Consider the following 20,927-nt stretch of genomic DNA (forward strand, 5'->3'; position numbering starts at 1 on the left):
ATTTAGTGGCCGTTGAGGGGTCTACCTCCAGGTCTCGGCTGGTGGGTTCCTATGTGACAAGCTTGGGCGTGCTCTGCTCTGTGCCAGTGATAAGTGTTTTGCAGGTGTGCTTCATGCCCACGTAGTGAAGGTTTGTGATGTGCTGCAAGCCTTGCCAGTTAAATCCTGGCATCTCCAGGGACCTCTTGCCATCATTGGTACTGGTCAGAGTGGGGTTGCTGGTCAGGGGATAGGACTTCAGCTGTGCCCTGGTCACCATCACGTCCTCGCTGGGCTCTTTTCTGCAAACAGCATCCTTCCTCAGGTGAGGAAGGAGTCACAAGCGGGTTTGACAGTCCTGAAATTGAATTCCTGCTTTGCTTTATGGTTTCATGCCCAATCCCATCTCCTTCGCTTCATGCTTAATAACCTATCACTGCTTTCTCTCTCTAGGGTGTGTGGATTTTGGGTGTCATAGCACTGACACGTGGTGCTGTGTACCAGCTCCTTCATCCTAGACCTTCTCTTTTATCTTTACAGTGCCTTTCCCATCCTCCAGAACCCATTGTAACAGAGGTGGCAAGGCAAAGCGAAGTGCAGTGCTCTAGCCCCCGAGATATAGGATGCTTATAACATGTAAAGTGCAGGGATAGACTTTATTTCTCCCCATAACTCAGCACTTGACTGTGCCTGGCAGGTACGATCATGGGTGATGTCACGTGAGAGACATTAGACCCATGATACAGCTCTTATGCCTGGACCCACATATCTGGCTTCATTAGAGAACTGTCCATTGCAACGATGTCAAGGTTAGAAAGACAGGTAGTTTGAATTTTTCCTTCTTCCTCTAGGTTATTGTCCTCTGAAGTTTCTGATTTCCAGCTATGAAAAGACTTTCTTCCTTGCTCCTCTTTTTTTCTTTGCTTGACTTTATTAGTTGGCTTTACTGCCTTCCTTGCTCGGTTGCATGTGATTTCCACCACAGCTTTGTCACGTGCTCTGGAAATTCCAGTGCTTGTGTTCTGTCTCTGGGGAGGTTTTCCACAGCTCTGGGGTCCCTTCTGAGCCCTCTTTCTTGGAGACTGATCCCAGAAACTGAGATGAAAGCCTTGGGGTCCCCATCTCCCCTGCCCTCTGCCTGGGCTGAGATCCTGAGCCGCCCATCCTTTTTCTGGTTCCCATGGTTTGGAGGTGGCCTCCTGGCATCAGGGTTCACTGTGTTCCTCCTGGATGCAGTACTTAGAGGCTTGCTTTGATACAGCTGGCCCGAGGGGTACCAGCCTTGGTGGCAAAGTGGAATTGGTGACGCAGCTCCTGCTTTGCTCCTCTCCAGCCATGACTGTGCACATCTCCTTGCCTGTATTGCCATCTCCTTGCCTGTTTTTTGACCCAGCTGAGAGCTCATCTGCCGCCTCAGCCTCTGTAGGTTAATTTGCTGTGCCTTCTGGCTGCTCTGGTTTCCCTCCCCCACCCCTTGCTTGGCAAATGCTTAGTTTAATTAGATCTTCCAAACGACTCCATCCCAGGGTGGCTGTAACAACATGGATCATTTTCCATGGCTAGTCACAGCAAACTCTGTCCTCCTGACACTGCTTTGTGCCTTTCGGAGCAGTCTGTGGCCAAGAGTCTCCAAGTGCTTTGGGCACGGCAGTGAGTAAAATGGGCACCTCTTCTACCCTGTCCTCCCCAGTGCATCTCCATGGTGTGCTCTTGGTGTAACCCAGGTGACAGATGGACAGACTGAGGAGCAGAGAGGTGATTTGTCTGTGGCTGGTGGAAGATTTTGAGTTGCAAACCTGGTTTTCTGAGTTCCAGCGAGCTGGATTTTCCAGCCCTGTTGCGGAATGAATGTTGTCAGTTAACCACCATGGCAGGAGCAAGAAACAGGGCTGAGGGACATTTCTTGGCTTGTCCAAAGCCGTGGGACGATGGGGTGCTGTCTCCCCCGAAAGGGAGCACTTCTTACCGGACCCCATGTAAACATGGAGGGGTGGCAGGGGGAAATGCTGGTGAAAGCACCCTCTAGCAGGGATGGACATCAGCTCTCGCAGATGGGACCCACGCACATGAGGAGCAGGAGGGATTTTGCTATTCCTGCCCTTTTCCCAGGTGCTTGAGAGCTTTAATACTCACCGAGTGCTGAGGCGGAGCTGTGTCACAGGCTCAGTGTGTCGCGTTCAGCTCTGGGTGAGGATGCGAGTGCTCTGACCCGTGAAGCAGAGGCACCTGCACGTGGTCTCCACAGCACCACGTACCCAAGTCATGTTGCCAGCCTTTGTGACAGTCCATTTATGAACAATTTGCATCGTCAGAGCTATTGAGAAAAGCTAGTGGACTGTGTTGAATAATGAATTAATTTAAAAGTTTCATGATGTTTTCTCTGACCGTTTGCCAGCTGGAAGAAAAGAAGTGGGGGGAAAAAAAAAAGAAAAGCTAAATTAATCGAATGCTCAAATCTCTGCAAATGATGTAGTCAGTGTTTATAAATACATATGTAACTATGCTTGTGAATACAAAACAAGTGTCCAGGTAGTAGGAGCTGGGTGTCACAAGAAAGAGAAGTAGAAAAGGGGAGAAGAGGCCAGGAAGGAGGAGATGGTGAATAGCAAGGTAGCTCTTGAGATTATTTTTTTGTTTGTTTGTTTGTTTTTTTACTCTGCAGACAGCGAAGAAACTGCCCTTGGGTGTTTGTTTCAGCTAACTCACTTTTCAAATGACCTTGGTCAAGTTTCTTATCCCCCACCCCGTCATTCAGTTTCATGTATTTCAAGCTCCAAGGCCCAGTACATTAAAGATGATGAGAGTCTCCAACAGTATGGGGATGGGACGTTGTGAGTAAAGCCAAGGAGGGAAGGCAGGAGCAAGGGAAAGAATAAACAATACAGAAGCATTTTTTTAAAAAAAACCCCACAATTTCTTCTTTTCTCTCTTTCCATCCTATGCTAGTCTGGATTTAGGAAGGGAATCCAGCTCATTGCCCAGGTCTAGCTGCCCAGCTCCTCCAGAGGGAGAGCTTAGGAATTTTCCGAAGGCCATAGCAGTCACTGGAGGGGAAGGAGCAGATGGCCAGGCTCCAACACCTGGAACCAGGCTGGGTGCTGGCGCTCTTGACAGCGATGGGTAGTAGTGCCTGCCCTTCGTGTCATCCCATGTGGTCAGGGGGATACACTCCATGCCTTGCTTATGAGAATATCATCCTCTTCCCTTCCCATCCCTCCTCTGCAGGCTGAGATGTGGCCACCGCTGGGCGGGCAATCGTGCTTTCAGGGCTTGATGCCGAGGTCTGCAGGGAGCGAGGCTTGGTGCGTGCTCCATCCCTGGGAAACATCCCTGAGAGTGATGAGGAGAGAAATGCTGCCCAGGGCTGGGGGAGGCAGAACTGCAGGCAGCCTGGGGTGATGCTCTGCTCCCTGGACCATCAGAGACCATCAGGCTGTGATTTTCTGCAGCAAGTTAATTTTGGGAGCTTGGTGGCTGGTCAGCAGTGTTGCGGGCTGGGCAGGAGAGGAGTGTAGGAGGCTGTTGTGCCAGCAACCTGTCGGGTAGAGCGTGAGACAGTCCCGTTTAAGCTACTGAGTGGTCTGCGTTTGTTTATTCTTCAAACTTGCAGCTTGGGGAGCTCAGAACAGAAACAAAGAGACTTATTTACCTCTCACTGACAAACCAAAACACATCCTTTGGCACAAGTCCTGATGTGAATGCTGTGAATACTATATCAAATATTTAAATTGTTAATTAGCGAGGAGAATATCATGGCTTTAATTTTCTGGCTCTGGTAAGTAAGAGAAGTGACGTCCTGGACAGCCAGCACCTTGCACCTTCCCCTTGTGGCCCTGCCTTGTCTGCACCCAGACCCTTCTGAGGCAGGGAAATGACAAAGCCACGCACCTCCTTCCTCAGGCAGCGGTGGCACCGTATAGAGTCTGTGCCATAACTGAAACAAGCCTGATTAAAGAAGCAAAAACAAGCCAGGTGTTGTGCAGAAACTGTATAATTAGCACTTTGTGCCGACTATTTTCTTTTTTTTTACTTTTTTTTTTTTGCTTAAACCCAGGACTATTTTTTTTTTTTCTTTCTTAATTTGCTAATCATCTCTCACAGTGACTAAGTACACAGCCCTCCATGCGCTTTTACCTTTTGATGTTAACATAAGAGAACTCTTGAATTTCAAAGAGCTTGGTGGGTATTTGAAAGAATAAAATGCGAGAGCCGCAGTGTAATCAAAGCTCATTATGGTTATTCTTGGTGTGATGTCTCTCTTCCTACATAATTAGCCATTTTGGGTTGTTGAAGCAGTTCATTTTGGCGGGCATTTTCTCTCCGCGCTCTCGGTCTGATTTCGATAATTGTGACCCTTTGCCCTTTCAGCACTTTATTATACTCCCAAAGTGTTTGGGTTCCCCCCCTCCCCGCCGCCTCCACCCCCTCTCCAACAAGTCCCAATATGTTGCCATGGAGAGAATTAATGGGTTCGTGAGTTCCCGAGGATCGATGTCTCTAAAACAACCGGTGTTCTGGGTGATGACCAAAAACATACCGATCTTTGGTCAGAAGATCTGAACTCCTCCCTGCAAACGTTTTCCATGTCTCACGTGTCAGGCTGACTTTTGCACTGGTATTTATTTGGAGGTGAAATTGTTGAATCCAGGAAGCCAGTGCTTACCTCTGGGTAGGTAGAAAAGGATCCTGACAAACTGTTGAGGAAGATGAAAGAAGGACTGTGCGATGGAAAATTTAAGGTGAAATTCTCCGTGGTTACAGCTGCATAATGTCTGCTAAATCCATTGAAAATTTCAGCATTAATTTTTCAAGATAATTCAGCAGTGAACCTGGTCTTAGGGAGCTGAATAAGCGTGATCACTTTCTAGACTAGAGGCATGAGTTTTCATTTTGATAGTAACAGGTCTTTTGGCAATTTAAAGGTGAAAGTGTTGTGATCTCTGGCTCAACAGAACTTAAAAGCTGTTTTGATTTGTTAAAATATGCCCATCACTGCAGTATATCTACCTATGTTTGATTTCAGGGAAAAAATTCTATAAATAACAGGGAGACTTCAAAGCCCTATAATATTAATTGTCTTCTGATTTTATCCATATGAAAGGAAAAAAGCCATGCACACACATAAAGAAAGAAAAGAAAGTATAAGAAAAAAGATATCAAAGTTGAGCAAAGGCACAAGTAATAGAAAAGCTGTCTTTGAATTTTTAAAAGTGCTTTCATAGCCTAACTGAAAAAAAAAAAATCAGAAAAAAAATCCCTGTAACATTGAAAATGTGCCGTATTGGGTGCCTGTTTCCTGTCCTCCCTGAGGAGCGCTGCAGGAGGGGGTGTTTATCATGGGTGCGGTATCACCTGATTAATAGAGCCCAGGTAGAAAACGCTTTGGAGACGTGAATTTGGCTTTGCTGAAGAGCCGTTGTGCTGCGGTGGGAAGCATGGCTGTGGTCACAGTGTTGCAGCCTTTGCCTCGGATCTCTTTGTGCCTGTGTCAAGTGGCCCTCAGCTCGGCCACAATTTTGGGGCTTGCAGGTGTCTGCGCACGGATTCGCAAGAGCGATAACGAGCTCAAAGCCCGCGGAAATCAGCGGACACCAAGTCCCTTGGAGCCATGGTGGACCCATCCTTTGAAGGACCCTCACCAGGGCTTTGTTCACTCGGGGTATGGGATAGTGTTGCGCTGTGGGTGAGTCCCACAAAGGAAGTCAGCAGGTCGAGGGAGGTGATTCTGCCCCTCTACTCCGCTCTGGTGGGGCCCCACCTGGAGTACTGTGTCCAGCTCTGGAGTCCTCAGCACAGGAAAGGCATGGACCTGTGGGAATGGGTCCAGAGGAGGGCCACAAAGATGCTCAGAGGGCTGGAGCACCTCTCCTATGAGGACAGGCTGAGAAAGTTGGGGCTGTTCAGCCTGGAGAAGAGAAGGCTCTGGGGAGACCTTAGAGCCCCTTCCAGTACCTAAAGGGACTACAGGAGAGATGGGCAGGGACTCTTGATCAGGGAGGGGAGCCATAGGATGAGGGCTAACAGTTTTAAACTGAAAGAGGGGAGTTTTAGATGAGATCTTGGGAAGAAATTCTTTCCTGTGATGAGGGTGGTGAGACACTGGAACAGGTTGCCCAGAGAAGCTGTGGCTGCCCCATCCCTGGAGGTGTTCAAGGCCAGGCTGGATGGGGCTTTGAGCAACGTGGTCTAGTGGGAGGTGTCCCTGCCCATGGCAGGGGGGTTGGAACTGGATGATCTTTAAGGACCCTTCCAACCCGAACCATTCTATGATTCAATTCTGTGATACTAAGTGATGGCAGATGGCTGGCTGTGATGGTGCTGGGTGAGGCTGCTTTCGATGCTGGGGGATGCTGTGTCACCCATGGTGATATCTGTCATTAAGCCCATGGAAGGATGATGGTTTATGGAGCTGGGGCAAGCCTTGGAGAGGCCCCTGCCTCAGCCTGCGCGCTGACTTTTTCCCTCTTGCTCTGGTCAGCCCTCTGCATCCCACAGATGCCCATCGTTGGCATTCAGGGGACATCTTCCCTGATTTACAAGGTGGCAAGTCTAGGCACAGGGTTGGCAGCCAACAGCTTGGCCTGGGAACAGTAGGAGCCCGCAGCTGAGCTGAGATGGGGCTGCACATCTCCCCAGCCCAGCGCCTTGAAAACAGTCCGTGCTGAGTTTTCTTCCATAAGAAGTGCCCTGGAGGGGGGGAATTCCTCCAAGTCCCTGAGTGCCGTTATGAGCCCAGGCCTGAGTCTAGAGCCCAGTGCAGCTGGGTTTTGGTTGAGTTATTCTTGCTGGTATCAGCAAAAGTGGAATCAGCCCCTTTGGACCACCTTCCTGCAGAGTTAAGCCCTGCATTGCACTTCTGGCAGGCGAATCTACAGGGGAGACGGGGCAGAGGCAGGCTCTGAATATTCAGCTTGCCCGCTGCCTCCCCCTCTCCTGCTCTCAGCAGGTTATTTATTTATTTCGCTGGCTTTTTTACAAGTCTGTTTCTTTCCTGCAGGTTTCACCAAGTTAGGTTTCCAGGCAATCAGCGCTTGTTAAATATTCCACTGAGCATGATATTGCTCTCCTGTCTCTCTGTACTGACGCTCAGCTGCGGTAATTTGCTGAACTCAGCTCTCACATATGGGGATTTTTTTTAAAAATAACAAACCTATTAATAATAATAATTAAAAAAAAAACACTTGACAGGTGGGAACGACACATCTAAATTGTTCTGTGTGCCCCAGCAGGAGGAGGGGCATTCAGCCACTTTTTCTAATACTTGGTGTAGGCTGTGGGTGTTGGTGAGGTGGTGTTGGTCTAACCCTGCTTGGTGTGAGCCTTGGCAGTGCCGGGGTGGCCTGGCTGTTAGGGCTCCCGCTATAGCTGTTTCTTAGGGGGCAGAGGCTTTCTTCTCCCCACCCCAACATTGACATGCAAAGCATCTGAAGTAGGGAGAGAATTATGGCTTTTACCAAAATCCTGAAACTGGAGGAAGCTGGGATTATGTTTTCAGGGAAAGTAATTCTGGGCTTGGAAGTGATGTCGAGGAGCTCCACAAGGGACATGCAGCCTCTCCCACCTTGGTGTGAGATAAACCCCCCTTTTATTTCAGGATTTCTGCTGGAAAACCAAAACAAAACAAAACATGGAGGGAGGATCCATTTCAAGCATCTGCCTTGGGATGTTCCATTCTCCGTCCAAAAAAAAACCCTGACTCAACTCTTTCTCTCTCTAGAGGGTTTTAATTCGAGCACCTGGTGGGGTGGGCTTGTGGTTTATCATCAAGAAGTTTTCATCAGTGAAATGCAGCCCTTTGGCTAAATGTCCTCAGATACCTGAGGGTGATGCTGTGATACCTTCTTGGGTTCCTGCCGGCTGCACTGGTGGTTCCCAGGCTCCCAGGTCCCCCTGGGATCCTGCCCTTCAGAGCCCTCTTGGCTGGGGTCTGGGCCAGCGACACGGTTTTGCAGACTTCCAGGCTTTTTGCCGGAGCTTTGGGAGCCTGAGAGGCTGGGGAAAACTGTCAATAAGGATCTGGAGGTGTCAGGGTCTTCAAGCGGTGTCTGTCTTCTTATGCAAGCAGTAGGTTTGAAGGTTTTTTCTAACCCAGACCAGAAGGCAGACTCGGGTGTGAAATTTGGGGGGGCTTTGAAATCCTGTTTGAAAAAGGAACTGCGCTCAGGATGAGGACAAAGGGATTTAGATTCTGGAATGGCCCATGCCACTTAGCTGGTGTTATCAAAGCCCACATGAAGCCCTTAGGAGATTTTTGGCATGTCCTGGGGTTTCTCCTTCAAGAAGTCAGCTTTGACCCTTTGATGGGGCAGGATTTTACGCACGTGTAATTCTGCCAACCTCTGCATGGTGTGAGAAAGGGGAAGAACAGGTCTAGACTTTTTAATATTAAAAGTAATAATAACAAAAAAAAAAAACCTTGGTGGCATAATTAAAGGAAGATCGTAACTTTCAGTGATGTTTCGCAGAGTCTGCTCACCCGGAGGGAGCTGTGAACCACATCCTCCAGCCTCTCTCTTTCATTAAATAGGCAGGCTCCAACCCTGCTCTTATCCTCTCGGCAGTCTCCGAAGCACAATCAGCGCGCGGATAAAAACAGGAGTTGTCCTGCCACGGCTGTGAGCTCTGTAAAGATGGGTTTGAGATGGGTAATTTTCTCTGTGTTGGCCCTGCTGTTGGCGGGCACCGTATCATTAGCCCCGGGAGAGGTGGTGGGGTGACGGCAGCAGAGCTGTAAGCCCCGATAGGAGACTTGGTGGGACGTGCATGTTGCTGAAAAATGCCTGTTTCTCCTGGCTTTATGTACTGCTTTTGTTCCCAAAGGTGGTAAGGGTGAATCTCAGCTATTTCCCAGGAATTCCGGGTGCTCGGCTCTTAAATCAGGTTACAGGGGCCTGATAATCAGGAACTGTAGGTTACTGGAGGGGGGTGGGTGGTGGTTTCTGGGTCTCATCCGGTATATCCTTTCTGGAAATCCAAGCCTAGTGGTCTGTGCTTTGGCAGGGATCAGTTCCTAGGCTTTTCTACCCCCTTTGCTGGGTTGTTGAGTTGGTCAAGCACTGTCATGGATTTTCTCTCTTCATTCTTTAGCGTGCTGAACCGCACCCCGGTGCACCTCGTCCATGAAATCATACTAGTGGATGACTTCAGTGATGATCGTAAGTGTCCCTTCCTATATTAAAAGTGGGGGGGTGAACTGAAAAGAGACTGCAAGAGACTGGGATTTAGGCAGAGAAGGGGGAAGAGTTTGTCAAAGTGAAAGGAAATTTCAAGCTCTGTAGGTGTGGAGAGCAAGCCTCGCTGTGCCAGGTTTGCATCGCCGGGTGGAAAATTCAAATTCCAAATGATCAAACCTCTTCTTGTGAAAATAATACAAGAAAAGTGCGTAGCAAATCATTTTTACGCCAAGTAGATGTGAATCCAATCCTTACCTGCTTGTATGCTGCTGCAGCCCTGGTGCATTTGATCTGGCTTTCAGCAGCAGCTGGGAGCAATTCTGGTTTGACACCACTGGAATTGCACAGGATAGTCGTAGTCTGACCCTCCTAATGTGTTCTGCATTAGTAATATGCATATGTTCTGCATATGTTTATGTAGGTGGCCAGCCACTCTTGACTGATTTTTTTCCCACCCATGTAAAGAGGATTTCTCATGTGGCTTGTCCATTTCTGAGATGCACCATCAATAGTGCTGTACACCACAGACAGCCCATGTTCTCCTGCCGTTCTCTCCCAGTTTAATAGTGAAATCAATAGGTCCAATCTCCAGCAGAAGTTGGTATCTGAAGCCCCGGGGGCTCCCAGGGAACTACCCCAGCTAAAGACCTTGCCTGGTGAGATGGGCGAGTGGAAGATCCAGGGGCTGAGAGTTAAGTGCTCAAAAAATCTGCCTCGGGAATAAAAAGGATGATAAAATTCACCTAGGCTGAGTGGTCCATAGTGCTCAAGGAGCTGCAAAACGTAACCATTTACTAGGAAACATGAAAACAAAGCCAGAGAGGTTTTTAATAAATGGATCTACGCTTTGCTCTTGAACGTTATAAGTAGGCAATGTCTCAGGGAGCGTTAGGGACAGATTTCACATGAGACCCACTCCCTGGGGAGCCGCTGAAGCCAGGGGAAAGGGGCTGCAGTGATTCCAGTGAGCTTTGGAGTGACTCCAGTGCACAGAGAGTGGGGGCCAGGCTGGGCAAGGAGCAAGGACTCGAGCTGCTATGGAGTACAGCAGAGCAGGTTTTTTGAAGGGTGGAGGAAGTAAACGCCGGGTACCTGGCTAAATAGACAAAGTGCTTGCCTTCTTGAAAGGAGAAAGGTTTGTAGAAACGCAGCTCCTCTGTCACAGCGTGACCAGGGCTGGGTTTAAGCTCATCCCAGGGCACCAGGGGGAAGCCTGTTTCTCCGAATAACTTAGAGCAGCCCCTCCGCTACTCAGAACCGGTGCTTCTTGGCTGTCTTACATCTTCTTTCCTGTGATAGCCTGAGCCTGCTGGCATCTATTCTGCATGCATTTACATAAAATACATGTATTTGCATAATACACTGTACACACATGGTCAGCTTTCTCCCTGCAACCCGCCTCAAGCAATTGGTGCTTTTATCTCCTGCCCAGTTGTGTCTCGTTTCTCACCCCTCTTTGCCCGCTGACCTTTTATTCCCTGGGATGCAGTTGTTCTGCAGGTGGGCGCCCCACTCTTCCCAGCAAATCTCTGTTGTCCGTAGCCAACCCCTGCCACTTCTGCCCCCCCGGTGTGCTCAGAACAATGTAGGTCTCTACCCAAATTGTTAGGGATTTGGGTACAGCGATGTCTCGTGTTGACACAGATTGCTGGAGGAGATGAAAGCACTTGGAGGTGCCTGTGGGTATGGGGCTTATAGTGCTGAAGAAGAAGAGGCAGAGGGGTGAAGGGGTTGCAGCGGTCATGGCGTGGGCGTGCAGAGGTAGGGGAGGCTGTGCTGGGTGTACCTGCCTCTGGACCCAGGTCTTGCTGGTAGAAATCCAGGTAAGGAGAGGTGCTGGGGGTGCAGGCAGCACTGGGGCAAGAGCAATGGTTGTGGGGCCTCTCTGCCCCATGGAGCTGCTGCTGCCCAGGCCATGAGGAGCTCCGAGCTGCTCCACAGGGCTCTCTGACCATCGCTTTCTCCTCGCTCGGGGCTCACAGGGCCACCTCAGGAGGCTCCTGCCCCACCACGCAGACATGCATCAAACAGCTTATGTGTTGCTTTGCAGCTACTAAAAATAGTAATTTGCATTAATGTGCAAAAACTCCGACTCTGCCCCCAACCATGGCTCTTCTATGCTGACTTTACAGCATAACGCAGCTGTCCTCCGTGTAAATCTGCTGGGTTTACACTAGTTTTATGAAAACTGCTGCTCTGCCAGTCCTGGTTTACGCTGCATGAGCTGAGGGCTGAGGCTGTTGCGCCCCAGCGGTGCCATCGCCCTAACAAGCCATCAGCCAGCCCATGGCAGGGTCCTCTCTCTGCTCCCGGTTTCCCCGGGTACCGTTTCTGCTGCCGGAGCCACCACCAGGAGGGCTGAGGCTGACGTGTCCTCCCTTTGTGTCTCCCAAGCTGACGACTGCCGCTTGTTGGGCAAGCTCCCCAAGGTGAAGTGCTTGCGGAACGGACGTCGAGAAGGTAAGAGCTGCCTGTCCATGAGCCGGGTGGGAAACCCAGATTTGGGAAGGCCTGAGAGTGATGGAGTCGGTAGGGGAGCTTCAGTGGAGTGGGCAAGAAGGGAGATCAGTGACTTCTGGGGACGGGGCCCCTGATAAAAGGAGATGTGATAAAGGCCTGGGATTTGAAATGGATCCCCCTTCTCTGGCTGGAAGAAGATGCAACTATTAAGATATCCAATGAGGCTCAGCTGTAGCTTATTAGCCAGAAAATTAGAACAGGCAAAACAAAGCCCCGGGTCTTATTTTTAAAGATGTTTGCTCTAATGAAAGAGAGAAGATCTGCTCCTGCTGTTTCTGTGGAAATTTTTTCTTTAAATTAATTAATTATATTTGAATGATTAAGAAGGGCTATATGGAGGATGAATGTATGTCCTACTGGGCTGCTGCTGGCAACCTTTTGAGCCGTTTTGCAGCTCCTTGTAGTCTGAATGGGTGTTTTCAAGTCCTGCTCTGCAGTATTAGGAAAACAAAAAACAAAGAAGTTTTTTCAGGCTGAAAATGGAAGGCACGAGTCCAGGTGCGTATCAGGTTGCGGAGGCTGTAGAGCAGAGAGGGTTTGTCCGTGGATTCTTTCTGCAGAGGGTTTTAGCTTTGCAGGTCTGGTGTCAGGGTGGCACCGGTGGGTGGTAAGAGACATATCTGTGTTGGCAGGAAGATAGGGAAGGTCTCCATAGGTCCACACCTCCTTCTCACCCTTCTCTCCTGTGTTATTGGGGTACATATGTGCTCGCCCCTAGCACTGGATGGACCTGGAGGTGTTGGTACTCTACAGAGCAGTTGGGATTTGGGAACCCAGTCTGTAGGGCTTATCTCACTGAATACATCACCAAAACTGTGTTCCTCAGTACCTGCTAGGCTTTGGGAAGGGCTGGGGTGGATACACCAGACCGTGCCTACCCACAAGGTCTTACAATTTGCAGAGAGAGCATATGGAGACATCTTGCATTGAAGGAGGTGACCTCAGCAAGTGCTGGATTGCTCCAGGCTTCATTCTCCTGTCCCTCTCCCTTCTGCTCAGAAGCTGTTCCTTGGCCCCTTTCCTCTAAGGAGTTTCAATATGAAATCAGTGACCTCCTCCTGCATGGACCTGATGTGTGGCCTAATGTGACCTGAAACCCTTCCGCCTCTCTTTAGTTGTTCCTGTCTCCCCCTGTGTTACCACTGTTTCTCCTTCATCAAGAAGTTCTGCTCCCCTTGAGCCACCTGCATGTCCTCCTGTTTTCCAGGAGGACCGTCTCCTGTCTTACGTTGCAGACTGTCATCTCCTGTCTTATGTTGTGGTTCACTTGAGCACCAGCTGCAGGCAGGAGGGGTGTTGGAAAGCCATTTGACTCCTGTCTAAATAGGCAGTTTCCCACAGAAAACCCACCCTCGGCTCCCGTGGCCCATTCCCCCTTGACTTACATCTACGTTAGATTTATTACCTGCAGGGGTTTATGAATGCATTTTGAGTTGTGTTTTGCCCCAGAGGGTGACAGCAGAAATAATTGTGCAAATTAAGGATTGGCAGAAATGCCATAAATCATTAATCTTGGTGGAGCCATTTATTTGCTTTGGTGACCTTGGGAAACAGTTGGCGTGCCTTGCAGCGCTGGGAAGGAGGCAAGGAACCCGAGCCATGTTTTATCCAAATGAGATTTAGATGGGTCAAAACCCAGGGAGATTGTGTGACTGCAGGAGACCGGGCTGGAGGAGCCTGGGGGCATTGCCCGGCCGTCTGTGTGGCAGCTGACGTGGTGTGTCCCTTAACAGGCCTGATCCGATCCCGAATCCGAGGGGCAGATGTGGCACATGCAGGAGTCCTGACCTTCCTCGACAGTCACTGTGAGGTGAATAAGGACTGGCTGCTCCCTCTGCTGCAGAGGATCAAAGAGGTGAGTGCTCCTGAGAGACCAGGGTGCCCCTCAGGGGATGCACTGCTGATGTCCATCTCCTCTTCCCTCTCAACGGGCATGACCACCCAACCCTAACCACCTGCCTGCAGGCATCCCAGTAAGAAAGCGGTGAGTTTTTGGGGTGCAAAGGGACCTTTGCTGGTCTTCCTCCACCCAGCAGCCAGGTGGGGTCATTTCCATGACTGGGAGAGCATGTGGGTGGGTGGGACAAGGTGCCTCTGGGGGCAGTGAGGCTCTAACTGGCAAGCACAGGTTGAATGGTGGAAGGGGAACACGTGGGCAGTGCTCCGGCAGAGTTTTTAATTAGGCTCATGTAAAATGCTCCGTGCTGATGATTTAAGGGAGTGACGGCTCCTTGAATAGGGGCCGAATTTAATTTCATGCAAATTAAGCGCTAATAAATTGATTTAATAGGATTTAAATTCTGCTGATTTCGGAGCAGACAATGACATTCGCCTCTTGCCGGCGGCAACTCTCTCGCCAGACGTGCCCATGGAGGGTCCTGACACCTTGTCACTGGAGTCGGGGAGCTCTGTGCTGGTGACCTGCTGCCATGGTGCAGGGGATGAAACCTTCACCTCCGACATGGACACGTGGTCCCTTCCCTTCGCTGTGCTTCGTTGCCCCATCCTTGCTCCACCTCTGGCTCCCAATTGCTAGTATTTATTACTTGGTAATTTAAGAACTACTGAATTATGTTGACATAAGGGCAGCTGAGGAGCAAGGGGAAGCCAAGGCGGTGGCTTTGTGGAGAAACCTGCTTGACTGGTGTTCATGGTGCAGGGTGTCCTGCTTCTTACACCTCCAGATGTGACAGCGGTGCGGGCTGGGCTGTGCATCCCTTGTGCGCAGCAGTGATGGGACACGGGGAAGGGGGGACACAGCACTTTGCAGTGAGGTTGGTCAGTGCTGCTGGTCCCAACCTGGGCCACAGCGCTGCTGATAAATGGTAATATAATGAAAATAGCCTTTTCAAGTGGAATTACGAGAACACGTGCTACGAAACCCCACTCGAGCCTCGTAGCTGGCCTGCCCCAGGGTGGGATTCACCACTAAACTTTACTGTATTGGTTGTTTCTCGGAGCTTTTTAAAGGCAGGCATTCCTCGTTCTCTGCCCAAAGCCCTGTTGTATTTCGGTGAGGAGTATCCAGAGCAATTGCCTCTTTCCCAGGCAGAGCTTCTGATGTGTTTTGGCAGCAGAAGGGCAGTGGTGGTGGCAGGAAAGGGGGCAGGCGGAGCTGCTTTCCCACGCATCTCCAGGACCGTGCCCCACGTTCAGTGCCCGTGGGGTGGGTGAATGTGAATGCCACCATAGGAGTTTCACTGGATATAGCATCAGTGGGCTGAATACAGCATTGCATGCAAACCTCACCTCTGGGAACTTCTTTTTATTTACTCTTCTGGGTTAAATCTTTCTCTTGCCGTTGGTGAGCTCGTGCTGCTGCTCCAGCTGCACTTACCCTGCCCAGTGTCTTGAAGGCAGCAAGGGAGATCTTACTATGAAGAGTGTTGAGGGACTTGCAAAGCATCTGGGGTCCCACTTGCTTGCTTTCTAAATGCTCGTAGAAGCTGCAGGATAAGGGCCACGGCTCCTCTGTTTCCTTATTCCCAGGCCCACCTTACCCATCCTTTCCACCAGGGTTAAATATTGATCAATGAAGTGTATGAAATGTTACTGCTGCCACCTTCAGGTTGTGCTAAAGAGCCGGCTTTCCCATCCGACCGCTGTGGTGAGGATTAGCTGCCCAGAAAGAACATTTTCTTACCGTGTTACTCCTAGGAACAGCCTGCTTTGAGCTGCTGTGATTTAAGTTTTAAGCAAAGGAGCGGCGAGTGCCCTGAAGCACGCTGGGCGCTTTCACCACCACCACCAGCCACCCCATGTGTCGCTTCTCTCTTATTTTCTGATCTGGAGCAGCTATTTCTGCAGCTTTCCATGGTGGGAAATGCCGGAGCCCCCATGTGCCACCATGCACCCAGGTGAAGGTGCCCCTCGAGCCCCATGTCAAGCTTTCCCAGCAGCCGGTGGCATCCCCACCCCAAGGCCCACGCTCGCTTTCAGGCGCGGGCAGCCACGTGTCCAGCAAAAGGATTGGAAAACAAGCAGGACTACGAAGTCTAAGAGCAAGTGAAAGGGGTGTGAGGGGGAAGAGATGGAGTCCCGGGGGGTCTTGGACCTGTGCCCGGGAGGCTGCATGTCCCAGGGAGCGGCAGCGCCGGCGGGTATTTTGCACCAGCATGTTTGTGAGCGTGTGGGCACACGGGCTCTTGTTTTTCCTTATGGAAAAAATTATCTCTAAAGCCATTAATGGCGCACTTCAACTGAATAACATTTCTTAAAAAAAAAAGCAATTATCCGCCCAAGGTGTTTTTACAGCATGAGTCAATGAGCTCGCCCCGGACTGAATTCGCAAATGGCACTGGGATGGTGGCCCCCACCACGTCCAGCTCAAGCATCCCCCCCAGTTTGATGCTCTCCTGGGGCAGAGGGAGGCAGGTGCGGGGCAGCCTGGCCCTCTTGCCTTGCCTAATGCTGCTGCGGGGCCAGAGGAGTGACTTTGTCCTGTTTTCTTGTCCATTACAAGGTCATCGTGATGTTGGGAGACAAACTGGAATCAAGGTGCTTTTCCAAGGTTGAAACGTATCCATTGTCTTCAGGACTGTTTTCAGAGTTTTTTCCTGTTGATTTAGTTCCATAATTTGATCTGTTTGAGAAGCGTATTGGAGAAAGGCATTCTCAGGTTTTTGAGAATGTGGGGTGAAAGAGGACTGAAGATTTGTATGTTGTTAATATTAACATGCCCTGGCATGGGAGGGTAACAAAAAAACAGAAGGATGAAGCTGCCTACAATAAGACTTGATGTTCAACCCCAAATAAATCACACCAACAGCGCTGTGCTCTTGAGCATGCCATGATTTTTCTGTTGAGGGTCAGAGAGACCTTCATGTTAGCTGGGTGAATATAAATGTCCCCATGACATGGCAGGGAGAAGGTTGCTCTGCTGAGAGCTGCTAGTTAGACTCCTGACTTGACGTTTTTTATGGAAATACTGAGTATTTGTCACACTCATTTGGAAAACCTAAGCTCTAGTCCAGCTCTCAGCTTGTGACCTTTGGTTGCTTCTTCCTACATTTGAATACTTCTTTGTTAGGACTAATTTCTAAAACAAAGTCTTTTCCGAGTGAGAGAGCAAGCCTGTGTGTGCTCAGATGCTTTCTTTTGCATGGCTGTGAAAAACAATTTGATCTGGCGAGGGTAAAAGCTTGAAGTTTGAGCTATAATTGGAGTTTGGGATTTTTGAAAAGAAAAAGGGAGATAAGAGACCAGTCAAAGCTGTCAGAGTCTCTTCCTCCTGTAGATATTTTTGTTCATAACTGTTTGTATAATCTCTTTGCCCATAACAAGTTGTTAATTAAATCACCACCAACAATTTAAAATAATTCAGGTCCTTTTTTTTTCTTTTAACCCTTTCACACTGTTGGCAAAACTCTAACTGTACCCCATAGTTTATACATTTAAAAAATGCCTGTATTTAATCTGTTTGACTGCCTGTGTTTTTCCTCTGTCGTTTCAACTGCCTGTTTGCAGTTCTGCAATCCAGAATTCACTTCTGCAATCCAGTAAAAAGTATTTAAGGGAGGTGGAAGGGGAATATGTGAGTCAATTTGCAGAAGGCAGAGATTGAGCTTTGCATCCAGCTGAGTCTGGCGCCGAGTACAGGCACAGCCTGCGGAGGGAGAGGCTGCGGGTGAAGCCAAAAGCCGGTGAGAGATGCTGGCTCGGTGGCCCAGCACCACATAGTCCTTTTTCCCGGGAGAGACAGTGCCTGCCTTCCCAGGCTCCCAGCAATACCTCTGCCAACTGGCGCTGCTGCCGTCCATTCCTTGGCTGAACTGATGTGATGGCTGAGGAGGAGGAGGAGGTGGGAGCGATGGGCACTTGTCCCTGGCAAACCCAAATGACACCAAGATTTGAAACCACCTGGTGTCTCCAGGAGTTTAAAGCGTGCCTTGACCGGTTCGAACAGTGTGATCTGAAATCAAGGGTTGTTTCACTTCTGCTTTCCAGGATCCCACCCGAGTGGTCAGCCCTATTATCGACATCATCAACTTGGACACTTTTGCCTATGTGGCGGCTTCCTCGGACCTCAGAGGAGGTGAGTCTAAGCCGTGTGCATGGTATCCATCCTGTGGGTATCCATCCTGTGGTGTGAACACGCACTGGCCTGAGGAGCTGGTGGCTCTGCACCGCACCGCTGGTTCCTGCTATCTTGCAAAAAGTGCATTAATGCTGCTCAGTGCTCCCCGCTGGCTGTTTTCAGGCTATTTTAGAGACAGGTAAGCGTGGTGTAAGGAATGGTGTTTGCTACAGTGGGTAAGGCGGTCAAGCAGGAAAGAAGGGTCGTGTCAAAGCCACCCTTGGCAGTGCTGAAAGCCAGTCTGCTGACAAGAGGAGATGGGGGATGTCTAGGCAACAAACGGAGGATGAGACTGTAGCGCTCATTAGTATGCCGGTGCTATTTGTGGCACGCAATATCCATCAGAGCGTGTATTTTTGTGCACAAGGGGACAAAGTGAGGTTTTAGCAGCAGCTTTAGTTCTGACTTCTCCTGCCTTCAGACTGCTTGGCTTTGCAATTGTAATGCAATATGTTGTTTCTTGTTCATATGCAGTAGTAAAATATGTTAGTCGTTGGGCTCTTCTTCCAAGAGCTGCATCTCTGTGGCTTAAGCCATTTGGAAGTGGGGAAAATACTCCATCAAACACGGTTGCTGCAGCCTGCGTTGCCTCCTAATCCATACCCATTCCTAATTTCCCCATGGTGCTTCTCTACTTTGGTTTTAGGTTTTGACTGGAGCCTGCATTTTAAATGGGAGCAGCTTTCCCCAGAGCAGAAAGCCAAACGTCTGGATCCCACCGAACCCATTAAGTAAGTCAGAAGGGGGAAGGAGGCACTGAGGAACATGGGGCAGGACGGGTGTCTCATCTGACCTCACATGTGTCACCGTGCACCATAGCAGTGCGATATTCCTTCCAGGACAGCTCGGAATTTCTAATAGCTATAGTGAGCTCCTGGATAGCTTGGGTTTTGCATTACAGCTTCACCTTCCAACACTGAAGCCCAAGGTTGCTACAAAGGTAGAAGGGGTATATTTATTGTTATTTGTGGTTTGGTAGTGCTAGGGAGGCTCTTTATGGTTAGAGAAAAAGCCCAGTGCTCTTCTCACAGCTCAGCTGTCAATGAAAAGTAAGGCCTCAGCCCGCTTGATAAAAACTAGGGGCCTAGTCCAGCTTTTCCAGGTCAGCACTGCTCTTCTGGACCTTGCTGAAAGCTCCTCAGAAAATCAGGATGTGCAGGAGAGCTAGCGAAACCGAATGGGAGAGAGATGCCATCTGCCCTCACGCTGTGGAGTGGACGGAGTCCCTTGTTCTGCTGAAGAACTCTCCCAGCAGCAAGCTGAGTGCTGGTGTCTGCATCCCCAGCCGTGGAGCTCTGGGGTGAGCACCATGGAGGAGACCAAGTGTTGGAGGAGGCTCAGGGGTTCAGAAAGCTCACAGTGGAGCAAAGCACTGCTTCTCCTTTGGATGCCGTTGTGAACAGGAGCCGTCGCTGTCTTCCTGACGGCTCATGTTCTGGTTGTCCCACCATGTAGGGCATTGTGGAGACTTGCCCAGGCACAGCAGTCACCCCAGCTCCTCCCAAGCCTTTGCTGAGGCACCCACACTGTCTGCAATTGAATGGAGACAGGACTTGTGCCAGTAAACGGCTGGTCTCCTCAAGCTGTCTTCTGGACCTGCCCTCCCCTCCTCCATGGGCCTTCTCTGTGCGGTTTTTGTAGTTAATCCAAAGAATGAAAAATAACCCTGTTTTGAAATAAAGATCACACAGCTAGGGATGGCTTTAAAAAGCCCTTCTGAATTGGCTCTGCCTTCCCCTCCCCAGTGGAACAGTGCTCTTAATAGGCTGGCTCCAGGCAAAAAGCCCGTCTGAGTGAATAACCCCCTGAGCGCTAAGTGCATTTTTGATGCTGAAGCCTACAATCAGGGCTGTGAACTTTGGGCTTGTAGGAGTTGTGCTGACGGGTGCATTAGCCAGTCATTAAGTGCCAGGCAATTTGTGATTGACAGCAAAATACCAAGGCAGCTGAAAGAAAGGCTCAGATGCTTTTTGAGGTGTGTTGTCCTTGTTTGGTGAGAAGGAAATGCATAGGTAATGTCATGACAATGGAAGAGGAGGCAAAGGGAAGGGCTGCTTCTAGAATGTGTTCTCTCTTCCCTTACCCATTCTGCAGGACCCCCATCATTGCCGGGGGGCTGTTTGTGATCGACAAAGCCTGGTTCAACCACCTGGGAAAGTATGACAGTGCCATGGACATCTGGGGTGGGGAGAACTTTGGTGAGTCACTCTTCTTTCTCCTACGCCTTGCTGTGTTGACTTCTCTTCCTGAGTCATGCCAGATGGATACAAGGTCATTTTGGACTTTGCTTTGAATGCTCTACATGGTTTCGCTCACTTATAGGTTACGGTCTCAGGTGAGTAAGGGATCCAACAACCATGAATGATGGGAAGTGAGCAATTGTTGGTACTTGGGACTCCCTGCCTTCCACGCTACTTTGATTTTCTAGAGGTAAATACCCCTAACCACAGAGTTTCCAGCTTTGGTGTTACCAACAGATGAGAGAACACCACATGCACCCTCCTATTGCTTCCTGATCTTATTTTCTCATTAATAAAGTGAAGACATGCCTTATTCCATTGTCTGACAACAGCATTTCGAAGCTATGAACTGAATTTGCAGGGTGCCTGAAACAGTAGCTCCATGGGCATGCTCCAAGCAGGTGTCAAAGTAACACGGCTGCTTCTCCATTCCTGAATCATAGAATGGTTCGGGTTGGAAGGGACCTTAAAGATCATCCAGTTCCAACCCCCCTGCCATGGGCAGGGACACCTCCCACTAGACCACGTTGCTCAAAGCCCCATCCAGCCTGGCCTTGAACACCTCCAGGGATGGGGCAGCCACAGCTTCTCTGGGCAACCTGTTCCAGTGTCTCACCACCCTCACAGGAAAGAATTTCTTCCTAATAGCTAATCTAAATCTCCCCTCTTTCAGTTTAAAACCATTCCCCCTCGTCCTATTGCTCCACTCCCTGATCAAGAGTCCCTCCCCATCTCTCCTGTAGCCCCTTTAGGTACAGGAAGGGGCTCTAAGGTCTCCCTGGAGCCTTCTCTTCTCCAGGCTGAACAACCCCAGCTCTCTCAGCCTGCACTGCCAGGCTTTCCTTGACACTATCATTTTTTCTGCATGAAAAAAAGAAAGGTTAAGAGCTGACCTAAATTCAGTCACCTCTGCCCGTTATCACAGGGCAAGATGGGCAT

At 49.7% G+C, this 20,927-nt stretch overlaps 1 protein-coding gene across 1 annotated transcript in view; it reads left to right on the forward strand.

Annotated features, from left to right (window-relative positions):
* Nucleotides 1-20,927, forward strand: part of GALNT14 (polypeptide N-acetylgalactosaminyltransferase 14) — a 92,340-nt gene that overhangs the window by 56,113 nt on the left and 15,300 nt on the right. Inside the window, exons 4-9 of the mRNA XM_074168237.1 lie at nt 9,067-9,134; nt 11,547-11,612; nt 13,406-13,527; nt 17,619-17,706; nt 18,395-18,479; nt 19,843-19,946. Of these exons, the coding sequence (XP_074024338.1) occupies nt 9,067-9,134; nt 11,547-11,612; nt 13,406-13,527; nt 17,619-17,706; nt 18,395-18,479; nt 19,843-19,946 (533 nt within the window). The remainder of the gene's footprint in view (nt 1-9,066; nt 9,135-11,546; nt 11,613-13,405; nt 13,528-17,618; nt 17,707-18,394; nt 18,480-19,842; nt 19,947-20,927) is intronic.

The sequence above is a fragment of the Numenius arquata genome, chromosome 2 (assembly GCF_964106895.1).
Source record: "Numenius arquata chromosome 2, bNumArq3.hap1.1, whole genome shotgun sequence".
NCBI classification, from domain to species: domain Eukaryota; kingdom Metazoa; phylum Chordata; class Aves; order Charadriiformes; family Scolopacidae; genus Numenius; species Numenius arquata.